This window comes from Pelophylax lessonae (assembly GCF_965119305.1).
Source record: "Pelophylax lessonae genome assembly, chromosome: 12".
In the NCBI taxonomy this organism is placed as follows: domain Eukaryota; kingdom Metazoa; phylum Chordata; class Amphibia; order Anura; family Ranidae; genus Pelophylax; species Pelophylax lessonae.
Window position 1 is genome coordinate 151,559,837 of NC_138779.1, and position 25,927 is coordinate 151,585,763.

General features: G+C 44.2%; 1 protein-coding gene across 1 annotated transcript in view; it reads left to right on the forward strand.

Annotated features, from left to right (window-relative positions):
• The window catches only part of RNF214 (ring finger protein 214), a gene marked incomplete at its 5' end in the record, with an annotated part of 106,776 nt that extends 81,767 nt beyond the window's left edge, over nucleotides 1-25,009 (forward strand). The window contains 4 exons of the mRNA XM_082274699.1: nucleotides 10,904-11,054; nucleotides 13,999-14,091; nucleotides 14,173-14,250; nucleotides 24,847-25,009. Coding sequence (XP_082130825.1) covers nucleotides 10,904-11,054; nucleotides 13,999-14,091; nucleotides 14,173-14,250; nucleotides 24,847-24,912 — 388 coding nt within the window. The 3' untranslated portion in view covers nucleotides 24,913-25,009. The remainder of the gene's footprint in view (nucleotides 1-10,903; nucleotides 11,055-13,998; nucleotides 14,092-14,172; nucleotides 14,251-24,846) is intronic.
• Between the last annotated feature and the right edge of the window lie 918 nt (nucleotides 25,010-25,927).

Below are 25,927 nucleotides of genomic sequence, written 5' to 3' on the forward strand. Positions count from 1 at the left end.
GGGATCTGCGGGCTCAGGGAGTGGTGGTTCCGGTGCCTCATCGGGACAGATTTCGGGGGTTCTATTCAAATCTGTTCACTGTGCCCAGGAAGGAGGGCAAGGTACGTCCAATTCTGGACTTAAAAGCTCTGAACCGCTTTGTGCGGGTTCGCAAGTTCCGCATGGAATCCCTGCGGTCGGTGGTGGCTGCCCTGGTTCCGGGAGAATTCATGGCCTCCATCGATTTGAAGGATGCTTACCTTCACATCCCCATTTTCGAGGGTCACCAGAGGTACCTTCGATTCTCCATTGTGGAGGATCATTACCAATTTGTGGCGCTACCTTTTGGTCTCGCTTCGGCTCCGCGGGTGTTCACCAAGGTGCTTGCACCGGTTCTGGCCTTATTGAGAGCCCAGGGCATCTCGGTCCTGGGGTATCTGGACGACATTCTGGTTCGGTCTGCGACCAGTCAGGGTCTGGTGAAAGACCTGTCCGTCACGATGCAAACTCTACAGGAGTTTGGTTGGAGGATAAACTTTCCAAAATCGACGCTGTGTCCGTCGGTTCGTCTTCCCTACCTGGGAATGATCCTGGACTCGGTCCAGGCGAGAGTCTTCCTGCCGGACGACAAGCTCAGGACACTTCAGGAAGAAGTCAGGTCCCTCAGGGACGTTCCGTGCTCATCCCTCCGGATGGGCATGAGGTGTCTGGGATTGATGGTCTCGGCTTTTGAGGCGATTCCCTTCGCCCAGTTTCACACGCGAGGTCTCCAAGCGGAGATCCTGTCCAGGTGGGACGGGCGACCACAATCTCTGGATCTCCAGATTTCGTTGAGCCATCGCACCAGAAGGGATCTTCTGTGGTAGCTACAGTCCCCGACGGTGTCGGGGGGCAAGTCTTTTCGCCCTCTTTCATGGACGGTGATCACCACGGATGCCAGCCTGTCGGGCTGGGGTGGTGTTCTGGGCATTCTGTCCGCCCACGGTACTTGGTCGGAGGGGGAATCCTCCCTTCCGATCAACATTCTGGAATTGCGAGCGATAAATCTCTGCCTTCGATGTTGGACGGACAGGCTTCAGGGCCGTCCGGTTCGGGTGCAGACGGACAATGCCACAGCGGTGGCCTACATCAACCACCAAGGGGGCACCAGGAGTGCCCGAGCGGCTCAGGAGGTGGCCGACATTCTGTCTTGGGCCGAGACACACGTCCCGGCGATAACAGCGGTTCACATTCCGGGGGTGGAGAACTGGCAGGCGGATTATCTGAGTCGCCAGACCCTGGACCAGGGGGAATGGTCCCTCCACCCGGATGTCTTCCAGATGTTGTGCGCGAAGTGGGGTCTTCCGGATGTGGACCTGTTCGCGTCTCGTCTGAACAACAAGGTGGGAAGGTTCGTGGCGAGGACGCGCGATCCTCGGGCAGACGCGTCAGACGCGTTGGTGGCTCAGTGGCATCAGTATCGACTGATGTATGCATTTCCACCGATTCAGCTGCTATCCATGTTCCTTCGCAGGTTGTCCTCGAAACCGCTCACGGTGATCTTGGTGGCGCCAGACTGGCCTCGCCGGTCTTGGTACGCAGACCTCGTGAATCTGGCGGTCGACGCTCCGTGGCGTCTGCCTCTTCGAGAAGATCTCCTGTCTCAAGGACCGATATTCCATCCTACTTTACAGTCGCTGGCTTTGTCGACCTGGCTGTTGAAACCGAGGTCCTGAGGGATAGGGGTCTCTCCCCTAAGGTCATTCACACTTTGATCAACGCTAGAAAGACCTCTTCGGGGAAGGTTTACTACCGTACTTGGAAGGCCTATTTTGCCTGGTGTGAGTCCAGGGGGTTTTCCCCTCGCTCATACTCGGTGTCTAGGGTGTTGTCTTTCCTTCAAACGGGTGTGGACCAGCGTTTGGCGTTGGCCACGATTAAGGGTCAGATTTAGGCGTTGGCCGTTCTTTTTCAACGCCCTGTGGCGTCTAACCCCTTGGTTAGCTCTTTTGTTCAAGGGGTGCGGCACCTGGTCCCTCCTAGGAGGGAGCCTTTGCCTCCATGGGACTTGAACCTTGTTCTGTCCGTGTTGCAACATGCTCCTTTTGAAAAGATCAGGGAGATCTCGTTGTCCATGTTGTCCAAGAAGGTCGCTTTTTTGGTGGCAATCACTTCGGCTCGCAGAGTGTCGGAGCTGGCAGCCTTGTCCTGCAGGTCTCCGTATTTGGTGATTCACTTGGATAAGGTGGTCTTGCGACCTAACCCTTCTTTTCTTCCGAAGAGGATCTCGGAATTTCATCTCAATGAGGACATTGTCTTGCCTTCGCTTTGCGTGAAGCCTAGACATCGGAAGGAGGTGGATTTACACTCCTTGGATGTTGTTCGGGTGATCAAGGTTTACCTGTCATCGACTATATCCTTTCGCAAGACAGATTCTCCATTTGTCCTTCCAGAGGGACCTCGGAAGGGCTTGGCAGCGTCGGCTTCTACCATCGCCAAATGGATCAGACAGACCATTGAACAGGCATATGTTTTGAAGGGAAAAGTTCCCCCTATGCCTGTGAAGGCGCACTCTACCAGATCTCTGAGTACGTCTTGGGCCTGTCATCATCGGGCTTCTGTGGCCCAGGTGTGTAAGGCGGCGACTTGGTCGTCCGTTCACACCTTCTCAAAGTTCTACAAAGTGGATGTTCAGGCATCGGCAGATGCTTCCTTTGGCCGCAAGGTTCTTAGTGCGGCAGTGCCTTAGGGTCCCTTATTTTTGGGTTATTTGTTTTTTCCTGGGTTGTTGCTCCTGTTGAGCAAAGTTTTTTTCATGCTGCCCAGCTGGTTTCCTTCCTTTGGTAAGGTTCCTTTTTTTTCTGCTGTGGGTACTGCGTTGCCTTAGGCGCGGCTGCGTTTCCCACCCCTCATGTATGCACTGCTTTGGGACGTCCCCATAGTGACGAATATGAAGAGGCGGCGACTGTCGGAGGACGTAAGAGAAAACTGAATTTTTGTAAAATCTTACCTGTAAAATTCCTTTCTCTGAGTCCTCCGACAGTCGCCGCCCCCGCCCCTCTTTTGGGGTTTGTTTATGTACTCTACTGCTATTCTACTGAAACTGAGGTATGGATACAGTAAGCAGGAGGGTATTGACTGAGGGGACCACCCCCTGGGGGTGGGATATGCTAAAAGCTTTAATATTGACATATTCTGTTGCCTAGCTACTCCTACAGAGCAAAGGTCAATAACCCCATAGTGACGAATATGAAGAGGCGGCGACTGTCGGAGGACTCAGAGAAAGGAATTTTACAGGTAAGATTTTACAAAAATTCTGTTTTTTTTCTCTTTTGTTCATAGACAGACACAGCTTCATATCTTCTTTGACCCTTGGGTTATGCTGCTCTTTATAGGAGTAGGACACTAGGCGGAAACAAGTTTGACTACGCCTATAGGGCAGTCCTAGGGGGTATACTGCCACTTCCTGCTATAGGACTTCAGTTTTTTTCTGCCTAGTCAGGAGTAGGGACCTAGTTCCTTGCTGGGATCTCTCGTCATGGCATTTTTTTCCTTTTTTAAACTGAATTTTTTTTCTTCTTTTATTATTTTCTGTTCCTGTGAGAACTACAATCAACTGCCGGACTGGGCAACACACTGGATATCCTAGATCTTTACGGTCTTCCCAGTCTGGCCAGTGAGCGCGAGCCAACTTTAGCTCCGCATGGGTTGGCTGCGACATAGCCCCACTAGATGGGGGCTGGCCAGTGAGTGAAACACCATGCGAGGACGCGTAGCCCTGGTCACGACATTGGTCACGACCTGAGTCGCAGCGTACCTCTGGCCTGCAGCACCCCCATTCCAAGATGGTGCGGTGGATGATTCAGTCTACCGGGGTGGATGTTATTGCAGTTGGGGCCAATTCACGCAGCCCCTCAATATTTAAAAGGATGCCATAGAGGAGCTGGTAGAGTCCGGGGATTTGCAAAAGCTATTGTCATCCCTTTACAGTGCTCTCCTGGGCGTTGAATCATCCAAGTTGGAGCGACTGTTTGAGTACTGGAAAGGTGATATTCCTGGAAAGGTGATATTCCATCACTGGATAAGGAGACTTGGGAGGATTGTATTGCTCAGGTCCCCGGGCTGTTGATATCATCCAGGGGTGAACTCATTCAGGTTAAATTCCTTCACGGGGTCTATTATACCCCCGCCAGGCTCCATAGGATCTTTCCCCAACGGGACCCCCTTTGCCCACGTTGTAAATGCAAGGAGGGTTCATATCTTCACATGTTTTGGGAATGTCCTCATATTCAGACCTTCTGGAGAGTTGTTTTTGATTAAATCAATCTTAGGTTGCAGACGTCCTTGGTGCCATCTCCTGCCTTGGCCCTATTGGGAATCCATGATGATGAACAACGTCCCTATCATGCTAAGCTTCTCATCTCCTATTTACTTTACTATGCTAAGAAGGATATATTGATGAAATGGACCTTGCCTGTTCAGCCTGATGTTGCAGCCTGGGAGGCCATGGTTAATGCAGCCCTCCCTTTTTATAAAATGACGTACATGAGGGGATGCCCTTGGAAGTTTGAAAAAGTGTGGTCCCCTTGGACCCTTGGTTAACCAACCTGTCTGCTGAGAGTGGTTCCAGATTTTGCTTATGGGCTTACATTCTATCTTCTGTTTATTGTGTTAAATATCTGTACGTGATCTGTGTACGGCACGGCACTGTGATGTAATGTATATATTGGAATATTCCTCAATAAAGCACCACTATTGTTAAAAAAGATGGTGCAGTGGACTGCCCAGGTGGTGCCCGCTCAGTTCCCAGGTGTGGTAAGTAGTGTAGTAATTGTTGGGGTGGACACGGGCCCTTCCTTTGGGTTGGTTAGGCCCCCTATGTGCCCTTCCTTTCCACATGGTATTCCCTCACTAGTGCTGGAGAGGGGAGGGAGCACGCCACTGGTGACTCTTACTTACATAAATGGCATGGTTGGGGTCCCTGTTAGGGCCCCCCCTGGCAGGCTACAGGTACCTGAGGGGCTATTTGGGGGTCCTAAGTGTCGCGCGGCGCTGCCATTTTCCTGTGGATGGCTGTTCTGGGCTGTGGAGGCCATGTTCGTGTAGTCTGTCGGCCATGTTTCAGAAATTTCCCATTGAAGTCAATGCGACGGCCAATATTCTTGTAGCCTGTGGAGAGGTGATGTGGCGGTGGGCCTCTAGTGGCAGTGACTGCGCTTCTTCTTCCTTCTGATCACTGCATGGCAAGCAGCTTGGCGCTCTGTGTCCTTCCTTAAGTCTGTGGTGGTGAGTCCCTGTGGGTGTGCAGCTCCCTCTCTCTGCTATAGCAGAGCTGCTGGTGCACTGGGACCTGTAGTACCACTGCTGCAGTGGTGGAATGGATTCTTGTAGCAATTTTTTATTTTCAGTTATTGCGAGCGGTTCTTGGGTTAACCATGGAGTCCCTGGAGCATGTGTCACTACCTAATCCACTCTCAGAAGCTGCAGGACCCTCTGGGTCTCAGTCTGCCCTGGCAGCCATGACGGCGGTCCTGCCAGTCCCTAGTGTCCAAAGTTAATATGGCCCTTCAAAAGCGGGCTAGCAAGAAGCGCCCCCCACCTTCACCTGTATCCTCTGCCTCCTCAGATTCTGAGGTGGATTTGGCCACCGCGGACGCGAGTCAACTCACTGGGTCTGCGTCCACGCACCCTGAGTGCTCTGACAGTGAGGATGAATCCTCTTCCACTACTGCCGTGCAAGAAAAGGCGCTTGTGGAGGCACTGATTGTATCAGTGCTGGAAACCTTAAAATTAGCGGACACAGCTAAACCTGCATCGGTTGCGCCGATGCAATTCTGTACCCACAGATCATCCAAGGTGACTAAGGTGTTCCCCTTTCCTGCCTATTTTGACGAGATTGTCGCAAGTCAGTGGGGATCCCCGAAACGCACGTTTGGGATACCTAAGCGTTTTGCTAGGAGGTATCCTTTTTGAAGAGCCCCTTTTGAAGAAACTGACAGTTCCACCGGTGGTGGATTCCCGGGAATCCAGATTGAATAAAGCCACGTTTCCTCCGGTGGAGGATTCCCCATCTTTTAAAGACCCTGTGGACAACAGAGCTGAGGCTCTGGTCCGATATCTTTTCACCGTGGCAGGTTCAATTTTGAGGTCGGTGTTTGCCATCATCTTGGTCTCCCAGACCTTAAGGGAATAGGCAAAACTTCTGCACCAGGATTTGGAAGGGGGTCAACATCCTCCTGAGCTGAGGGATCAGTTGATACAGGGGGTTACAGTATATTTGTGATGCCTCTCTGTATGCGGCCCCTTTAGCCTGCAGAGTGTCTGTGCCAGCTGTGATCCTTCGCCGCATGATTTGGCTGAAATACTGGTCTGAGTACCAGGCTTCCAAAAAGGTGTTGACTGATCTCCCTTTTGTAGGAGGCCGCCTGTTCGGAGCTTCTGTGGAAGAGATCATTAAAGGTCTTATGGGAGGTAAGAGTACTCTGCTTCCACAGGTTGCTAAGAGCAAAGAGCCTCGTCGTAAACGTGGTCCTTTCTTCCCGGCTCACAAATGGCCCTTTAGTCCCGTCGGCTGGCAGGACATGGGATCAAAATCCACCCGTAACTTTGCGGGAGGTTCCAAGAGACCCTGGGCTGGTAAGTCAAAAGCGGGTTCCGCTGGTCCCGCAGACAAGCCCTCCTCTGCCCGAAGGGGTGCCCTCACCCGTATCTGGGGTGGGGGGGACGTCTTTTCTTCTTTCCAGACACGAGGACCTCTTTCATTCAAGATCAATGGGTCCACGAGTTGATTTGGTCCGGTTACAAGATCGAGTTTCAGTCCTTCTGTCCAATCTGTTTACTGTTCCCAGGAAGGAAGGCAAGGTCTGTCCAATCTTGGATCTCAAGGCCCTGAATCGCTTTGTGCAGGTTCAGAAATTTCGGTTAGAGTCCATTCGCATGATGGTGGCATCCCTTCATCAAGGGGATTTTCTGGCCACTATCGATATCAAGAACGCTTACCTTCATATCCCAATATATGTCTGGCACCAGCATTTTCTTCGCTTTGTCGTGAGAGAGGAGTATTATCTATTTGTGGTGTTACCCTTTGGCCTCGCCTCAGTTCCTCGGGTGTTTACAAAAGTGTTGGCCAAGGTGTTAGCCTAAGAAGAAGACAAAACGGAAGGTGCATACACCTCCCTTTTGTCTTCTAATTTTCACTATATATCTTAGCATTATAGTTACAGAGGTAGGCTGCAGCCAGTCATATTAGGATTCTAGTATATCCTAAGCGCGGATTTTTTATATATCTGGTGTTAGCCTTGCCCAGGCTGAGGGGGATCGCGGTACTGGGGTACCTGGACGATCTCCTTCTGCGAGCAGAGTCTCCGTCTGTCTTAAAAGTTAATCTAGACATCACTGTGCAAGAGTTCGGCTTGAAACTGAATTTTCAGAAATCAGCTCTGACTCCATCCAACAACCTGGACTACCTAGGCTTGACTTTGGATGCAGCCTCAGCCAGGGTGTTTCTTCCAGAGGCGAAACTGCTGAAGTTGCAGCTTGCGATTCGGCTCCTGTTTTCCAACCGTCAATCTCTCAGGACTTGCATGCAGGTGCTGGGCTTGATGGTCTCCACCTTCGAGGCGGATCTGTTTGCTCAGTTCCATACCGGGCCTCTGCAAAAGGAAATTCTTGCCAAATGTGACAAGAATCCTCAATCTCTGGATAATCTGATCCTGTTGAGCCGGGGTGCGAGAAGATCCTTGATTTGGTGTCTTCGTTTCCTGGCGATTCGACAGGGGAAGTCCTTTCTTCCCCTGTACTAGACAGTGGTTTCCACAGACCCCAGCCTATTCGGGTGGGGAGGTGTCTTGGGCACAGATTCTGCTCAAGGGGTTTGGACTCAGGAGGAGTCCAGTCTGTCAATCAATATCCTGGAGATTCGGGCGATCAGGCTTTGCCTGTCCCTGTGGACGGATTGTCTGCAGGGGTGCGGCACATGTCAATCTGCAGAGCTGTGGCACATGTCAATCATCAAGGGGGTCACCAAAAATGCCCTAGCAGCCAGAGAAGTAGCTGGCATTCTAAGGTGGGCAGAACGATATATGTTCTAGCCCTCTCTGCTGTGCACATTCCAGGGGTGGAAAATTGGCAGGCGGACTACCGTTGGAGCCGGGTGAATGGTCTCTTCACCCGGAAGTGTTTCAACAACTGTGTCTCCAGTGGGGGACTCCCGATGTGGACCTGCTGGCCTTTCGTCTCAACTGGAAAGTTTAGAGGTTTGTGGCAAGATCTTAGAATCCTTTGGCCACCGCCACCGACGCTCTTGTGGCCTCTTGGATTCAGTATCGTCTGATTTACCCTTTTCCTCCACTACAGCTTCTGCCGAGACTTCTGCGCAGAAGGGATTCAGGTCATTCTGGTGGCTCCAGACTGGCCTCACTGGTCTTGGTAAGCAGGCCTCGTAAGGCTGGTAGCCGATACTCCTTGGAGTCTCCCTCTCAGAGATCTTTTGCCTCAAAGGCCGATCTTCCATCCTGCTTTACGGTCGCTGGCTTGAACGGCCTGGCTATTGAAAGCCAGGTACTGAAGGATAGAGGATTGTCGGATTTGGTGATTCCTACACTGTTAAAAGCTAGAAAATCTACTCCTAGGAAGATTTATCATCGAGTTTGGAAGGCGTACTTTTCTTGGTGTGAGTCTAAGGGGGTTTCTCCCCGTTCCTTTTCGGTGTCCCATCTGCTGTAGTTTCTACAACAGGGTGTAGATCCGTTTTTGGCTCTGGGCATCATCGAGGGCCAGATTTTCCACCTTGGCAATCTTCTTTTCCATGGCCATTGGCTGCAAATTCTTTTGTTCACACTTTCGTCCATGGGGCTTGCCACTTGGCTCCTCTGGTAAGTTCCCTGGTCCCTCTGGGGGACCACAGTCTGGTACTGTCAGTTCATCAAAAACCACCTTTTGAAAATATTTGTGAACTTTGTAACTTCCTCTGCTTACTCTGTCACAGAAGGTGGCCTTCTTGGTGGCTATTACTTCTGCACTCAGGGTGTGGGAGCTGGCTGTGTTGTCCTGTCGGTCACCTTACCTGGTGGTTCACAGTGGTGCTAACGTCCCTTTCAGTCGTTCCTTCCTAAGGTCTTCTCGGGTTTCCACTTGAATGAAGACATTCCTTGTGCCCCAAGCTAAAACATCCTAAAGAAATTGCTTTACATTCCCTGAAAGTGGTTTGGGAAATCAGGGAGTCGATTCGGAAATCGGATTCCATGTTTGTCCCTATGGATGGATCTCGTAAGGGGCAGGCTGCATCTGCTGCGACCATTTCCGGATGAATCAGGCAGACGGTGGTGCAGGCCTATTCCATCAGGGGTCAGGTTCTTCCTTTCCCTGTTAAGGCGCATTCTACAAGGGCACTTAGTACCTCCTGGGCCTTCCGTAAGCCGGCATCAGTTGTCCAGGTATGCAAGGCAAACCACATGGTCGTCTGTACATACAGTCACAAAGTTTTACAAGGTGGATGTACTCGCATCTGCGGATGCAGCATTCGGCCGCAAAGTTTTTGCAGGCTGCTATTGCAGAGGCTCCTGCCTCATGAGGGTGTATTTTTTCTGGTGATCTCCAGTTGTTCTAGTTGTTCCTGGTTGAGCTACTAGTTTACCTGGTTGGCTATGTTTAGCCCTTTTGGGAGTGGTGTATTGCAGGGTTTCCCACCCCTCATGTTGACACTGCTTTGGGACGTCCCAAGGGTCAAAGAAGATATGGAGCCGTGTCCGTCAAAGAACGAAAGAGTAAACTGGATTTTTGTCTTACCGTAAAATTATTTTTCTCTGATGTTCATTGACGGACACAGCACCCACCCCTCTGTTGAGTTGGGTTATGTATTCTTCTGACACTGCTTGCTACAAAACTGAAGTCCTATAGCAGGAAGTGGGAGTGTACCCCCTAGGACTACCCTATAGGCATAGTCAAACTTGTTTCCGCCTAGTGTCCTACTCCTATGTAGAGCAGCATAACCCAAGGGTCAAAGAAGATATGGAGCTGTGTCCGTCAATGAACATCAGAGAAAATAATTTTACGGTAAGACCAAAATCCATTTTTTTCTATTTTTCATAATTGTCGTTTTTTTGTTTATAGCGCAAGAAATAAAAACTGCAGAAGTGATCAAATACCAACAAGAGAAAGCTATATTTGTGAGGGGGGGGGGGGGGGATATCAATGTAATTTGGGTACAGTGTTGCATGACCACGCAATTGTCCGTTAAAATAAAGCTGTATCGCAAAAATTGGTCTGGTCATGAAGGGGGGTAAATCTTCCAGAGCTGAAGTGGTTAATTTTAGGTAACACAGCAACCTGGTAATGTCACACAGTAAGCCTAACTTCAACTGTCTTATCATCTGTCATTGGGGAATAACAGAAGTTCCCATTGCTAAACTCTCTTTTTTGGAAAGCAGGCTCCCTGGCTGAGAATCTGACCTGTAACAAGTATAAGGAATTATAACAATTTTGTCACACTGATTTACAGCATGTTTTCCAGGTCTGTAACTAAAAAAATATTCAGCCAGTAGCATCTATTCAACTAGCATTTTAAAAAGACCAGCAATAGCAGTCCTTTTCCATTTTTTCATAGCAGACTTACTTTTTAACATTTTAGAGGTTTTTTTTTTTTTTTACATTGTTTTATTTCAAGGACTACCAACATACAAGAAGAAAATAATCTTCCTGTTTAAAGCGGGTAAATTTAAAGATTGTATGTAAATACTGTATTCTTTTTGTTGTTGTTGTTTATTTCCAGCCAGCTGGTGGAGCCATATGTTCCTTTTTAACATGTTTTTCAGGCTATCCTTACCTGCTTTTCTGAAACAAATCCTGTTGATCACATAGCCTTATAGCTAAAATGTACACACACTTGTTCAGGCCTTTATTAATCTTCAACTTTGATGTGTAATATTGTTTGCCTGGTCTTTTTAAGGGCACAATTGACTGACATTTTGCAACAAGTTAAGATGAAACGTGGAACACTTGCTGGCCTTACTGTGGAAGAACTGTGCCAACTTGTAGCTACACAGCTGCAGGAGCCACTACTAAGGGAAGCTTCAAATACAGCTTTTAAAGTGACACAGGTCAGTTTAATATCAGGTTGTAAAGTTAGATCTGTTTAGATTATTATTTAGATGAAATATGAATAATATTATACTTGTATTACTGCTACTGCCTTCACTATAGGGAAAACAGTAGGATGCCCAGATAAGGTCTAAATAAGGTTTCTCCGAATATTCCACCATTTAGACTTCCACTCGGTCATACATCTGACAGTTAGGTACCTTTAGATACACTATATTTCCAAAAATATTGGGATGCCTGCCTTTACACGCACATGAACTTTAATGACATCCCAGTCTTAGTCCGTAGGATTCAATATTGAGTTGGCCCTCCCTTTGCAGCTTTAACAACTTCAACTCTTCTGGGAAGGCTGTCCAGAAGGTTTAGGATTGTGTCTATGTGGATGTTTGACCTTTCTTCCAGAAGCTTGGCTCGTAGTCTCTGCTCTAATTGATCCCAAAGGTGTTCTGTCGGGTTAAGGTCAGGATTCTGTGGAGGCCAGTGACCACCTCAGACTTGCTCATCCATGTCTTAATGGACCTTATTTGTGCACTGGTGTGCAGTCATGTTAGAACAAGAAAAGGCCATCCCAAAACTGTTCCCGCAAAGTTGGGAGCATGAAATTGTCCAAAATGTCTTGGTATGCTGATGCCTGAAGAGTTCCATTCACTGGAACTAAGGGGCCAAGCCCAACCCATGAAAATTAACTCTTCACCATTATCCCCCTCCACCAAATGATTTTGACCAGTACACAAGGAAAGGTCCATAATGCCATGAATGAGGAATTTGACTGGCCTGCACAGAGTTGTGACCTCTTAGAACACCTTTGGGATGAATTAGAGCAGAGACTGCGAGCCAGGCCTTCTTGTCCACAGCAGTGCCTGACCTCACAAATGCGTTTCTGGAAGAATGGTCAAACATTCCCATAGACACACTCCTAAACCTTGTGGACAGCCTTCCCAGAAGAATTGAAGCTGTTGTAGCTGCAAAGTGTGGGCCAACTCAATATTGAACCCTACAGACTAAGACCGGGATGCCATTAAAGTTTATAAAGGCAGGCGTCCCAATACTTTTGGTAATGTAGTGTATATACACTGTGATGCAGAATGTTCATGAGTGTGCATAAGCAGCCCATTCATTTCACTTGGCTGCCAGTGCAGCACAATGCAGTGGAAGTTGTGTTGGGGTAGCATTCAAAATTAATATAACTGCGCTGTTAAAAACACGCTTTTTTAATATTATTTTTAGAACGCTCATTTTACAGTGCGTTACTGTAATGTAACAATGTAAATTGACCTTGAAAACTGCAATTGCAGGAGATTGGTGTAGGCAATTCATGCCACTCCCAAAAGTAGATTACTTTTTCTTTTTTAAGAATAGGTTTAAAACTATTTTCTTTTTTTAGTCCATTCACGCATTTCAGCAAAAAACCTTTTACATTTCTTTTCTTCTCCTTTGTTTTTTTTTTTCAAATATTTTATTTATGCGAGATCACACTTACAGGTTATTAACAAATCAATACATCATTTTCCTTGCATATCCATCACTTTAATGTGATATATCAACAAAACCAAAACAAAACCCAAAAAAAAAAAAAAAAGGGAGGGAGGGGAGGCCACCTTGGATTCACCCAGAATAGTACTACTCAAACCTAGGGACTAATTCCCTGACCTTCTAACTCACTAATGGCACTTTTCCACTGCAAGTACCGGCTAGTACCGGCTCGACTCTACTCGGCCCTGCTTGGCCTGGTTTGCTTTTCCACTGCTGGTACCGCATGGTATAGGGTCGGAACAGTTCGGTACGGTACGGTATAGGTTTGCTTTTCCACTAAAGCAGTTCTAAAGTTAAGTGGGTGGGATAACAACGGGGTGGGTGGGATTCTCTGACCAATCAGTGGCTAGTAGTGACTGCATGCAAAGGATTGTGGGATATGGTACCAGTTTGGTACCTGTTGGAATCACAATCGAGTAGGTACTGTTTTTTCAGAGCCGTACCGTACCGTTGGGTTCCATGCAGTGGAAAAGCAAACCTATACCGTACCGTACCGAACCGTTCCGACCCTATACCATGCGGTACCAGCAGTGGAAAAGCACAAAAGGGTGCCAAACCGGTACGGTTCCATGCAGTGGAAAAGCGCCATAATGGCTGTTAAACTCTCGGAGCACAGTAAATTCCTCCCCCGTTCTGTTAAGACAAACCTGTTCCATGCGCCCCATGTTTTGTTATAAAATTGCTTTTTAAATTGTGCAGAGAGACGCAAGTCTTCCATTTTATTAATATCTTATTATATATATTTATTCTTCTCCTTTGTTAGCTGTCATTAAAGTTCCACCAGCTCATGCCTTTTTGCTTGCTTTCCGTCTTATTCCAAACGTGAGAGTGATATGAGCATACTACATTTTAAATAAGGAATATTTACATGCTTTTTGATATACATGACTTCAAAAGCTAATTTACCGTTGATTGATGTCACATAAATTGGGCTCAGCTCAAAGTCTGCCTGTCTGCAGCTTCTCATCAGTGTGTTTTTGTGAAGGCATACTTTATTACTCTTCATTAAAGATATATGCTGTGTACCATCCATCTTGTCATTTGAATATACAGGTATCGGAAGCTGCATTTCATTTTAATGACATAACAGGTGAACCTTATCTGAGGTGTGTGTTTATAAATGTTTCCTCACAAGATTCACACATTTTTTTTAACTGTATCTAATTGAAAAATGTGTGAATCGTGGTTGAAAGTTGGGTGGCTCTTGCATGAAAAACAGTATAAATAGACCCCTCGCTGTTAAAAAATGTTTTTCATTATTTGCCTTGATTATGCACATCAAAGTTGTTTTTTGTTGCTTATTGTTTTTTTTTTTTTTCTTTTACTAGGACAAATCCTGGTGAAATCTTGTATAATAACATACAGTCAGGAGTAATCTAGTAATTTGCATGCTTTTATATTTTTCGACAGCCTATTGGACATGGTAGACCCCAGTATCAGAACACACAACGAACTCCACCATTCCTGCCGTCGGCTACAGGTGCATATGCAGTACGTCCGCAGGTGAGTTCGATGGAACTATAGAACCTTGAGCCAGGTATGTATGTTCAATACACAGACTAAGCATAATGCTTCTTTTTTCAGTTGTGTCTTATTTGTCAGAAGAATGTACAACCCCATGACCTGCAGCCTATGTCTTGCAATCATGTCATGCATGTAGAGGTAAGTGTAATTAATATAAAGGAGATTTTATGTTTTTTAACTATGGTAACTCTACTCATTGTAATGTTTTAAAGGTTTCAACTTTTCAGGCAGAATTTTACTTTTCATATTAAATAAAAGCCGTGTCTTTTCTGCCCAAGTCATCCCAATGTGCTCATCTCTCACTTACCTCATTCATGGCAGCTTTTTATTTTACCTCTCTGTTTGAAATCTAAGAAAAATGCTTTCTGCAGCCATGTCTTCCTGTAGATCATGTGATATTCCAGGAAGCCTCAAATCCCATCATGCACTGCATTATGCATCTTAGAATAGGCAGTTTGCTTCTATTAACCACACCTCCCTCATTTCTATACCACCTTTTGTTTTATTTCCACCAACTATCCTACTTTTTCCTTTTAGGTGGCCATACAGTGTACAATCTGATTGTACAATCTCCTTTAGATCTACCATCAGCTATATAGTGAAAGGGCCTGTCTCATTTGATAAGAATTGTACAGAGATTGTACACTCAGATTGTATAGTGTATGGCCAGCTTTTTACAAGTACATACAGTCAGGTCCATAAGTATTGGGACCTCGACACAATTCTAATCTTTTTGGCTCTATAATGGATTTGAAATGAAACAAACAAGATGTGCTTTAACTGCAGACTTTCAGCTTTAATTTGAGGGTATTTACATCCAAATCAGGTGAAAGGTGTAGGAATTACAACAGTTTGTATATGTGCCTCTCACTTTTTAAGGGACCAAAAGTAATGGGACAATTGGCTGCTCAGCTGTTCCATGGGCAGGTATGTATTATTCCCTCATTATCCCATTTACAAGGAGCAGATAAAAGGTCCAGAGTTCATTTCAAATGTGCTATTTGCATTTTGAATCTGTTGCTGTCAACTCTCAATATGAAATCCAAATAGCTGTCACTATCAGTGAAGCAAGACATCATTAGGCTAAAAAACAAAACAAACCCATCAGAGAGATAGCAAAAACATTAGGTGTAGCCAAATCAACTGTTTGGAACATCCTTAAAAAGAAAGAATGCACCGGTGAGCTCAGCAACACCAAAAGACCCGGAAGACCACGGAAAACAACTGTGGTGGATGACTGAAGAATTCTTTCCCTGGTGAAGAAAACACCCTTCACATCAATTGGCCAGATCAAGAACACTCTCCAGGGTATGTTTGTCAAAGTCAACAATCAAGAGAAGACGTCACCAGAGTGAATACAGAGGGTTCACCACAAGATGTAAACCATTGGTGAGCCTCAAAAAATAGGAAGGCCAGATTAGAGTTTGCCAAACAACAGCTAAAAAAGCCTTCACAGTTCTGGAACAACATCCTATGGACAGATGAGACCAAGACCAACTTGTACCAGAGTGATGGAAAGAGAAGAGTATGGAGAAGGAAAGGAACTGCTCATGATCCAAAGCATACCACCTCATCAGTGAAGCGTGGTAGTGGTAGTGTCTTGGCAAAAGCAGCAGGATGAATTCTGAAGTGTTTCGGGCAATATTATCTGCTCATATTCAGCCAAATGCTTCAGAACTCATTGGACGGCGCTTCACAGTGCAGATGGACAATGACCCGAACCATACTGCAAAGGCAAACAAAGAGTTTTTTAAGGGAAATAAGTGGAATGTTATGCAATAGCCAAGTCAATCACCTGACCTGAATCCGATCGAGCATGCATTTCACTTGCTGAAGACAAAACTGAAGGGAAAATGCCCCAAGCAGGAACTGAAGATAGTTGCAGTAGAGGCCTGGCAGAGCACCACCAGCCCAGTGTCTGGTGATGTCTATGCGTTTCAGGCTTCAGGCTGTAAATGACTGCAAAGTATTTGCAACCTAGTATTAAAAAGTGAAAGTTTTGATTTATTATTGTTAATCTGTCCCATTACTTTTGGTCCCTAAAAAAGTGGGAGGCACATATACAAACTGTTGTAATTCCTACACCGTTCACCTGATTTGGATGTAAATACCCTCAAATTAAAGCTGAAAGTCTGCAGTTAAAGCACATCATGTTTGTTTCATTTCAAGTCCATTGTGGTGGTATATAGAGCCAAAAAGATTAGAACTGTGTAAATGTCCCAATATTTATGGTCCTGACTCTAGGAGAGAGTAGACAGAGAGACTCAGCTGTCAGGCCTCATTCACATCTCTGCATAGAGGGAACTTGCGTTTCGCTACGCATTTATTTTCTGGGAGTATTTAGAGTATGCTCTTTGCACATAGGGCAGCCTATTCACTTAAAGAAGCTCCATAACTTTTTTGTAGAGCAGAGTGTGGCACATTTTTTTACCATGCTTTTTGTATTTGCATTACATGGGGAAATGTGCACCTGCTACATGCACTTTGAGTACCATTAACATTAACATGTAATGGCAATGTAAGTGTGTTTGCAGCGTGTTTCCAAAATGTGCGACAAAGCATGTGTTTTCTGTATTATTTTTCCATGTGTTCGGAAACACACAGATGTGAAAGGAGCCTCATTGTTCTTGTGTAAACACACCAATTTCACTTTCAGGCCCCATTCACACCTAGCGCAGTGGGTGTGCGTGTTTTGTTGTTCATTTTTCCTGCGACACGCATAGGAAAACCCTCAATTGGTTGCACTACACGTGACAATTTAACTCATGGGGCATTTTGGCATGTTGTGATTTGCATGTTTTTTACTGCATGTTTTCCTGCGATTGACGTTCGTTTTTTGATGTGGTAAAATGTGTGTTTTGTATAATGAATGACTTATGCACTGCCACCTTGTTAAAGGACAAAAGTAATGTAGGTCAGCGGCTTGCTACCACCTAACTATGTGTCCCCACATAAAAAAAAAGAATAAACATATAAACAATTGGTGTAGCACGAACTGGTAAAAAAAGAACTTACACTTCAGATCTGTCCCTGTGTGTTGTGTGCTCATGAATATTCAGTCGATCATCAAAATAAATTAAGTGCGCTAGGGTTACAACTCTCACTTCAGATATACTGTATATTGATGGGCTGCATAAAAATATATGTATACCCTCAAATCAAAATATTAATTATTTTATTTGTCACTGAAATGTCAGTGCTGCAAATCCAAAACCTTTTTATTCTCACACTAATAATATCAAAATTAATTAACTAAAACATATACAGTGCTGTGAAAAAGTATTTGCTCCCTTCCGGTTTTTTTTTTTTTTTTTGCATATTTGTCACACTTAAATGATTCAGATCATCAAACAAATTTTAATAGTACAGAAAGATAACCCAAGTAAATGCAAAATGCAGTTTTAAAAATTATGATTTAATTTATTAAGGAAGGAAAGCTGTCCAAACCTGCCTGGCCCTATGTGAAAAAGTAATTGCCCCCTAAACCGAATAACTGGTTGTGCCACCCTTGGCAACAACTGCAATCAAGCGTTTGCGACAACTGGCAATGAGTCTTTCACATTGCTGTGGAGGATTCATGGTTCCACCAATTATGGCAAGTCGTCCAGGTCCTGAAGCTGCAAACCAGCCCCAGATTGTTACACTATCATGTTTGACTGTTGGTAGGATGTTCTTATTATGAAATGCTGTGTTAGTTTTATGCCAGATGTAATGGAACACACGGCTTCCAAAAAGTTTGACTTTTGTCTCATAAGTCCACAGAATATTTTGCCCAAAAGTCTTGGGGATAATCAAGATGTTTTTTTGGCAAATGTGGAACTAACCTTTGTTTTCTTTTTGGTCATTGCCATTTTTGTCCAGTCTCTTTCTTATAATTGAACCATGAACACTGACCTTAACTGAGGCAAGTTACATAGTTAGTCTGGTTGAAAAAATACACAAGGCCATCCAGTTCTAGCAATAAAAGGAAAAGTAACATTTTTATTTTTCACAATCCAGGCCTTTTTTAAAACAATCTACTGAGCTGCCCAGAACCAGTTCTTGAGGGACTTTCACAACTCCTACTGTGAAGAAGCCTCTTCTTATCTGGAGATTAAATCTTCTTTTCCTCCAGACATAAAGAGTGCCCCCTTGTCCTCTGTGATGACCTTAAAGTGAATAATTCATTACCAAGTTCACTTTGTGGACCACTTATGTATTTATACATGTTGATCATATCCCCTTTTATCTCCTCTTCTCAAAAGAGAATACATTCAGTTCCTCTAATCTTTCCTCAAACCTGAGCTCCCCCTTGCCTCTTGTCAGTTTAGTTGCGTTTTTTCACTGGCAAATTGTTGGGGCAGTGGCTGGTATTGGCGCTTCAATCATCACAGCACCATGGTTGATATGGTGTCAGGATGATTGAAGCACATTATTTCTATTATTACATTGCAATATCAAATGAAATAATTCAACTCACCATAATGCAGAATCAGTGGGAGCCCTGAGTGTGTCACTTGCCACCGGCGCCTGCCACCAGATGCACTTGTCACCGTCGCCTGCCACCAGATGTACGTGCCACAGTTGCCTGCCACCAGATGCAGTTTGTCACTTGCCATGTCGCTTGCATCCAGATGCGGATTGTCACTTGCCACGTCGCCTGCAACCAGATACGAATTGTCACTTGCCACGTTGCCTGCCACCAGATGCGGATTGTCACTTTCCATGTCACCTGGACCAGTGACAGCAGAGAAAGAGGCTTCTGGTAGTCTATCCCCAGCATTTCAGCGTCTGAGTAAGAAACTGGCACATGCACATTGGCTGGGTCCCAGAATGAGGGCAGGCAGTGAGAGATGATGTTTTTCTCTGCTCTCGCGGCGGCACATAACAGAGCAGCCTTCGCGGCTGGGAAGGCAGAACTGCAGTGGGGCGGGCGGTGAGAGATCTTGTTGCCACACATTTTACAGAGCAGCCTTTGTGGCCCGGCTGCAGAGAGGTCCGTTGGGGACCCCCATTTTAGATGTTTTTCTGGGTTCTTTAATTACCTCCTGGATGAGTCGTCGTCGTGCTCTTGGAGTAATGTTGGTAGGTCGGCAACTCCTGGGAAGGTTCACCACTCTTCCAAGTTTTCTCCATTCGTGGATAATGGCTCTCACCATGGTTTGCTGGAGTCCCAAAGCCTTAGAAATGGCTTTGTAACCCTTTCCAGACTAATACATGTCAATTACTTTGTTTCTCATCTGTTCTTGAATTTCTTTAGATTGCAGCATGATGTGTTGCTTTTTGAGATCTTTTAGCGTGCTTCACTTTGTCAGACAGCTTCTATTTAGGTGTTTCCACAGGTCTGGCAGTAATCGGCATGGGTATGGCAAGTGAAATTTACCTCCGCTTTCCAAAAAATGTGGTCAATCACAGTTTATTCATGTTTAACGGGGAGGGGCAATTACTTTTTCACATAGTGCCAGGCAGGATTGGTCAGCTCAACTGAAATTGAGACCAATGTCTCAGTGCTGTAAATCCCAATAGAACTTTCTAACCTGATAACAATATCAATATCAGTAATCAGTAGTAACACATAAAGAAGTAAATCACAGTCCAAGTGAATAAATTAAGAGTCACTGAAAAAATCCAATGTGATATAAATATCCTATGATACTTGCAATCTCACTGTAAAACTTATGTCCAATGTAGTAATATTTATCCATACTCCACCTCTGTGTGAAGTGCCTGCTCACCTTCAATACTGACCCATACTCTCATGCAGGTCTTTAAAGCTTTGGTTTAATGCCCAGATTGAAAGGTGCTGTGCTTTATCCTCCTCCTGTGACTGGTCCCTTAATTAGTTTTCCTCAATCATCAATGGTTACCAACAATGCTCAAAAAAAATAAAACAAAGGAATGCCTCCCATGGTGAAGTATGCCACAATCCACATTTATTAAACAGAAAAAATACCATTCACGTTTAAACAATGTGCGATGTACTCCCGCAGAGAGCTCACTCTTCCGGCCTCTCGGCTACGTAAAATGTGTGTGTTTGCTTCTGTGTTTGGGGTGTCATTAACAATTAATGGTACCGAAAGCACAACTAACTAATTTTAGGTGTATAAAGAAGGCCATACACTATCTATCTATCTATCTATCTATCTACCTACCTATCTATCTATCTATCTATCTACCTACCTATCTATCTATCTATCTATCTATCTATCTATCTATCTATCTATCTATCTATCTATCTATCTATCTATCTATCTATCTATCTATCTATCTATCTATCTATCTATTCTATCTATCTATCTATCTATCTATCTATCTATCTATCTATCTATCTATCTATCTATCTATCTATCTATCTATCTATCTATCTATCTATCTATCTATCTATCTATCTATCTATCTATCTATCTATCTATCTATCTATCTATCTATCTATCTATCTATCTATCTATCTATCTATCTATCTATCTATCTATCTATCTATCTATCTATCTATCTATCTATCTATCTATCTATCTATCTATCTATCTATCTATCTATCTATCTATCTATCTATCTATCTATCTATCTATCTATCTATCTATCTATCTATCTATCTATCTATCTATCATATCTATCTATCTATCTATCTATCTATCTATCTATCATATCTATCTATCATATCTATCTATCTATCTATCTATCTATCTATCTATCTATCTATCTATCTATCTATCAAACAATCTATTCAATCACTCTGTACCCAATCAGGCAGGCCCTTGCACTACAAAGTTAAAGCGGAGTTCCACCCGTTTTTGTGTTTATTAAAAGTCAGACTTTTAAAAAACACAAACTCACCTGTCCCCTTGTCCAGTAATGCGGCCGGCAGGAGCCTTAGTTCTCTCCCTTTTCTCCCCGTGGCACCAGAATTTCTCGTGTGGGATCTATGTAGGAAAAAGGTACAGAACAATTGATGGCTGTGTATTTAGTGAGAATGGTGTTCATCAACAATGATTCTTAGGGATTGGCAAACGGTTCAGGCTGAGCATAAGTTCGGCCCTAAATATCGCCTATTTGGTCGTTTGCCAAACACTCTAATTTTCTGTGCACTTGACAGGAGCGCACAATCAATACATTGATAAGGACCAGGAAGCCGGCTACTGTGTCCTTAACAATGGATGAGGGTGGGTGAGTGTAATATTTAAAGGATTTTTTTATTTTTATTATTTCACTTTAAATATCATTAAAATCACTGCTCCTTTAAAAACGATGTTTAAAAATTGCATCGACTCTCCCTCCTGATTGGCTGAGACATTGACCCCCGCTGCTGTCAATCAAAGTTTTCCAGCCAATCAGGAGAGGGGGAGCGTAGCTCCATGTCTGAATGGACACAGGGAGCTGTGACTCAGCTCAGGTGTCCCCATAACAAGCTGCTTGCTGTGGGGCCACTCACAGGAGAGAGGGGCCAGGAGCCCAGAGAGAAGAATTCAGGCTTCTCTCTGCAAATCCACTGCAACAGAGCAGGTAAGTATAACTTGTTTATTTTTATAGAATAAAAAAATGAGACTTTACAATCACTTTAAGTAGATGCACTTGATGCATGTGTTTACATATACAGGTCCCTCTCAAAAAATTAGCATATTGTGATAAAGTTCATTATTTTCTGTAATGTACTGATAAACATTACACTTTCATATATTTTAGATTCATTACACACAACTGAAGTAGTGCAAGCCTTTTATTGTTTTAATATTGATGATTTTGGCATACAGCTCATGAAAAACCAAAATTCCTATCTCAAAAAATTAGCATATCATGAAAAGGTTCTCTAAACGAGCTATTAACCTAATCATCTGAATCAACTAATTAACTCTAAGCACCTGCAAAAGATTCCTGAGGCTTTTAAAAACTCCCAGCCTGGTTCATTACTCAAAACCGCAATCATGGGTAAGACTGCCGACCTGACTGCTGTCCAGAAGGCCATCATTGACACCCTCAAGCAAGAGGGTAAGACACAGAAAGAAATTTCTGAACGAATAGGCTGTTCCCAGAGTGCTGTGTCAAGGCACCTTAGTGGGAAGTCTGTGGGAAGGAAAAAGTGTGGCAGAAAACGCTGCACAACGAGAAGAGGTGACCGGACCCAGAGGAAGATTGTGGAGAAGGACCGATTCCAGACCTTGGGGGACCTGCGGAAGCAGTGGACTGAGTCTGGAGTAGAAACATCTAGAGCCACCGTGTACAGGCGTGTGCAGGAAATGGGCTACAGGTGCCGCATTCCCCAGGTCAAGCCACTTTTGAACCAGAAACAGCGGCGGAAGTGCCTGACCTGGGCTACAGAGAAGCAGCACTGGACTGTTGCTCAGTGGTCCAAAGTACTTTTTTTGGATGAAAGCAAATTTTGCATGTCATTCGGAAATCAAGGTGCCAGAGTCTGGAGGAAGACTGGGGAGAGGGAAATGCCAAAATGCCTGAAGTCCAGTGTCAAGTACCCACAGTCAGTGATGGTCTGGGGTGCCATGCCAGCTGCTGGTGTTGGTCCACTGTGTTTTATCAAGGGCAGGGTCAATGCAGCTAGCTATCAGGAGATTTTGGAGCACTTCATGCTTCCATCTGCTGAAAAGCTTTATGGAGATGAAGATTTCATTTTTCAGCACGACCTGGCACCTGCTCACAGTGCCAAAACCACTGGTAAATGGTTTATTGACCATGGTATTACTGTGCTCAATTGGCCTGCCAACTCTCCTGACCTGAACCCCATAGAGAATCTGTGGGATGTTGTGAAGAGAAAGTTGACAGACGCAAGACCCAACACTCTGGATGAGCTCAAGGCCGCTATCGAAGCATCCTGGGCCTCCATAACACCTCAGCAGTGCCACAGGCTGATTGCCTCCATGCCATGCCGCATTGAAGCAGTCATTTCTGCAAAAGGATTCCCGACCAAGTATTGAGTGCATAACTGAACATAATTATTTGAAGGTTGAATTTTTGTATTAAAAACACTTTTTTTTTTATTGGTCGGATGAAATATGCTAATTTTTTGAGATAGGAATTTGGGTTTTTCATGATCTGTATGCCAAAATCATCAATATTAAAACAATAAAAGGCTTGCACTACTTCAGTTGTGTGTAATAAATCTAAAATATATGAAAGTCTAATGTTTATCAGTACATTACAGAAAATAATGAACTTTATCACAATATGCTAATTTTTTGAGAGGGACCTGTATATGCGTGTACATGGGGGGCTTTTAAAATGTTTTGGGGTTGTTTTTTTATGTTGAGGTTTAAAACTTTTTTCACATACCTATATTGCTATTATAAAGGGACCAATAGCAAATTTACAGTGAAAATGAAGCACTTAGCTGCTTCTCGGGCCCCAGCAACTTAATCGATATCTTTCATATTCATTCACCAGAGGAAGGATCAGGTTTGCTGAGCGCCCTCTGCTGTATCCAGTGGCACTTGTCATGTGTGTTTCAGACCTGCAGATAGGACAGCGGAGCCCAGGATACAGGAGGTTAATGTATGTTCTGGGGCCTGTGGGTGGCTTTGCAGCTGTACAAATCAAAGCCGGCAGTCATTTGAGAAAGCATGCACTGAGACAGGCCATAGATAATGCGATTTTGCTCGATTCCCCCATCAACACAGTCAGTGTTGATGGGGAATGCCTTCATCTATGGCCAGCCTAAGCCTTGTGTTGGTGGCAGTAAAAGGGCTAAAGGGAGTCTATGAGGATAAAAATATACTGCTAACCTGCTTAAAAGTGCAGTCCTCGTAATTTGGACTTTTTTAGTTTGTTCCTGACCTAGGAAAAGCATTCCACCTATCAGAACTTCTGCCCTGCATGCTCACAATATTGAAGGCAGGATTAAATCAACATTCTTGCACCTTTTAAAAGCAAATGTTTAATGGCAATATATTTATCCCTTTAGGTTCACCTTAAAGCTCAACTTCAGCCAAACCTATCTATTGCTTTTTTTTTTTTAATAGAGTGGAAAATAACTTCTATAGAGTTTCTATTGCTGTGTCCATATTAGGGATGTTTTCCCCCTCACTTTCTGCCCTGATGACACCAGACCAGAAATGGGTGTCATCAGGACAATAAAATAGCTACTAAATTCCTGCTTTTTGTTGCTGTTTCTCTTCCCTTTGTGATAGCAGATGACCAAAATAAAGATTTAACCATACTACACTACATCCAAAAAATATTAAGCTGGAGTTGAGTTGTACTTTTTTTTCTTTTGAGTGCTGGTTTGTGATAAGGGTACATGGCCTAGGTATTATCTTAGTTTGGAAAGTCCCATTTAGCCTTAAGTAATGTTTATCCAGTAACATGTTTAGTGTTTGTAGGTTTTATTTAGCTTATTTTTAGTTACTGAGTGTTTTTTTTTTTTTTAACCCAACTGAAGTCGCAGAAATAGATATGCAGTCAGATATTGTATGAGCAACTTCCATTTTCCTAGTCTTCCCTCCACATTCCTGTTACAACAGTTGTGCGGTGTGTCTGTATGACTGTGCAGTCCAGTAGGCACCAAAAAACAATAATACATACCTGGACAGATGAGTCCCATTTCCTTTTCTGCTATGCAAGATTGTGTAAGCACGCATGAAAAGAGGAATGTGGATGTTACTTAGCTCTACCAGCAAAGAGCACTAAAAAATAAGAGCAGGAATCATGGTAGGCATTTTTTTTCTGTTTAGTTTAACTATAAGTAGTGTTATATTTTATTGCCTTTATTTGAAATTCTTTCTCTCATGATTCATATTTATCATTCTACAGTGCATTCGATTCTGGGCTATAACCAACAAAAACAATTCCTGCCCCTTCTGCCCAAACCAAAGATGACCTCAGTAGTTCTGGAAGCCTAGCAATGCTGCTGTACAGGACATTGCCTACAAAATGTCCTTCTTTCACCTTTTTTTTAAGCTCACATAAAAATAAATTGTGTTGAAAAAAGTCTGCTTTGTCTTTTATTTCCAAAGCATCACTTAAAGTCAGCATGAGTTTAGTATACTTTTCTTTCTGTTGGGCTTGTGAACAAAGTTAAACAAGAGTCAATTGACTGCTATATTAATGCTATAATATATGCATTTACATGTGAGACTTTTCTGATTGAACTGGGGATGTAGTGAGCAACAAGTTCCTCGGGGAATACTCTAACACTGAGTTTGGCAAAAGATGAGACATGCATTGGTGGGTGATTTATATCCTTTCCATCATGTCATATCATAAAATATCAGCATTTGGGTGGGTTCCTGATCAACCTGCTTTTTTCTATAAGCACTTTTTTCTTTTTATATTATTGTGATCATTCAAAAATCATTCACAAAAGAATCGGGGGTCTACACTAACCCAGCTTGTAAGGCCAAACTAAACAACACAACTCAGGAAATACCGCCATGGCTAACAGAAGATAGACTTAGAACTAAACTAGAGAAACTTAACATAAATAAATCACCGGGACCGGATGGCTTGCACCCGAGTGTTCTTAAAGAGCTCAGCCAGGTGATTGCCAGACCATTATTCTTGATCTTTAAGGATAGTTTACAGACGGATATGGTGCCAGCTGATTGGAAAAAAGCCAACGTGGTACCAATATTTAAAAAGGGGCCGAGATATATCCAGGTAACCATAGGCCGGTCAGCCTAACATCAGTAGTCTGCAAGATTTTGGAGGGGATGTTAACCAGTGTTCCCTTTAGCCTGCGCGCATGCGCGGGCGCGCAGTGTGAATGAAGGTCCCGCGCAAGCACCTATTCAAACCGCGCAGCCGCAGACGTGGCGGCCGTGTAGCAGAGCGTGCGCCGCGAGAGCACGCCCATTGTGTGACAATAGCGAATGAAAATTCGCTATTGTCACAC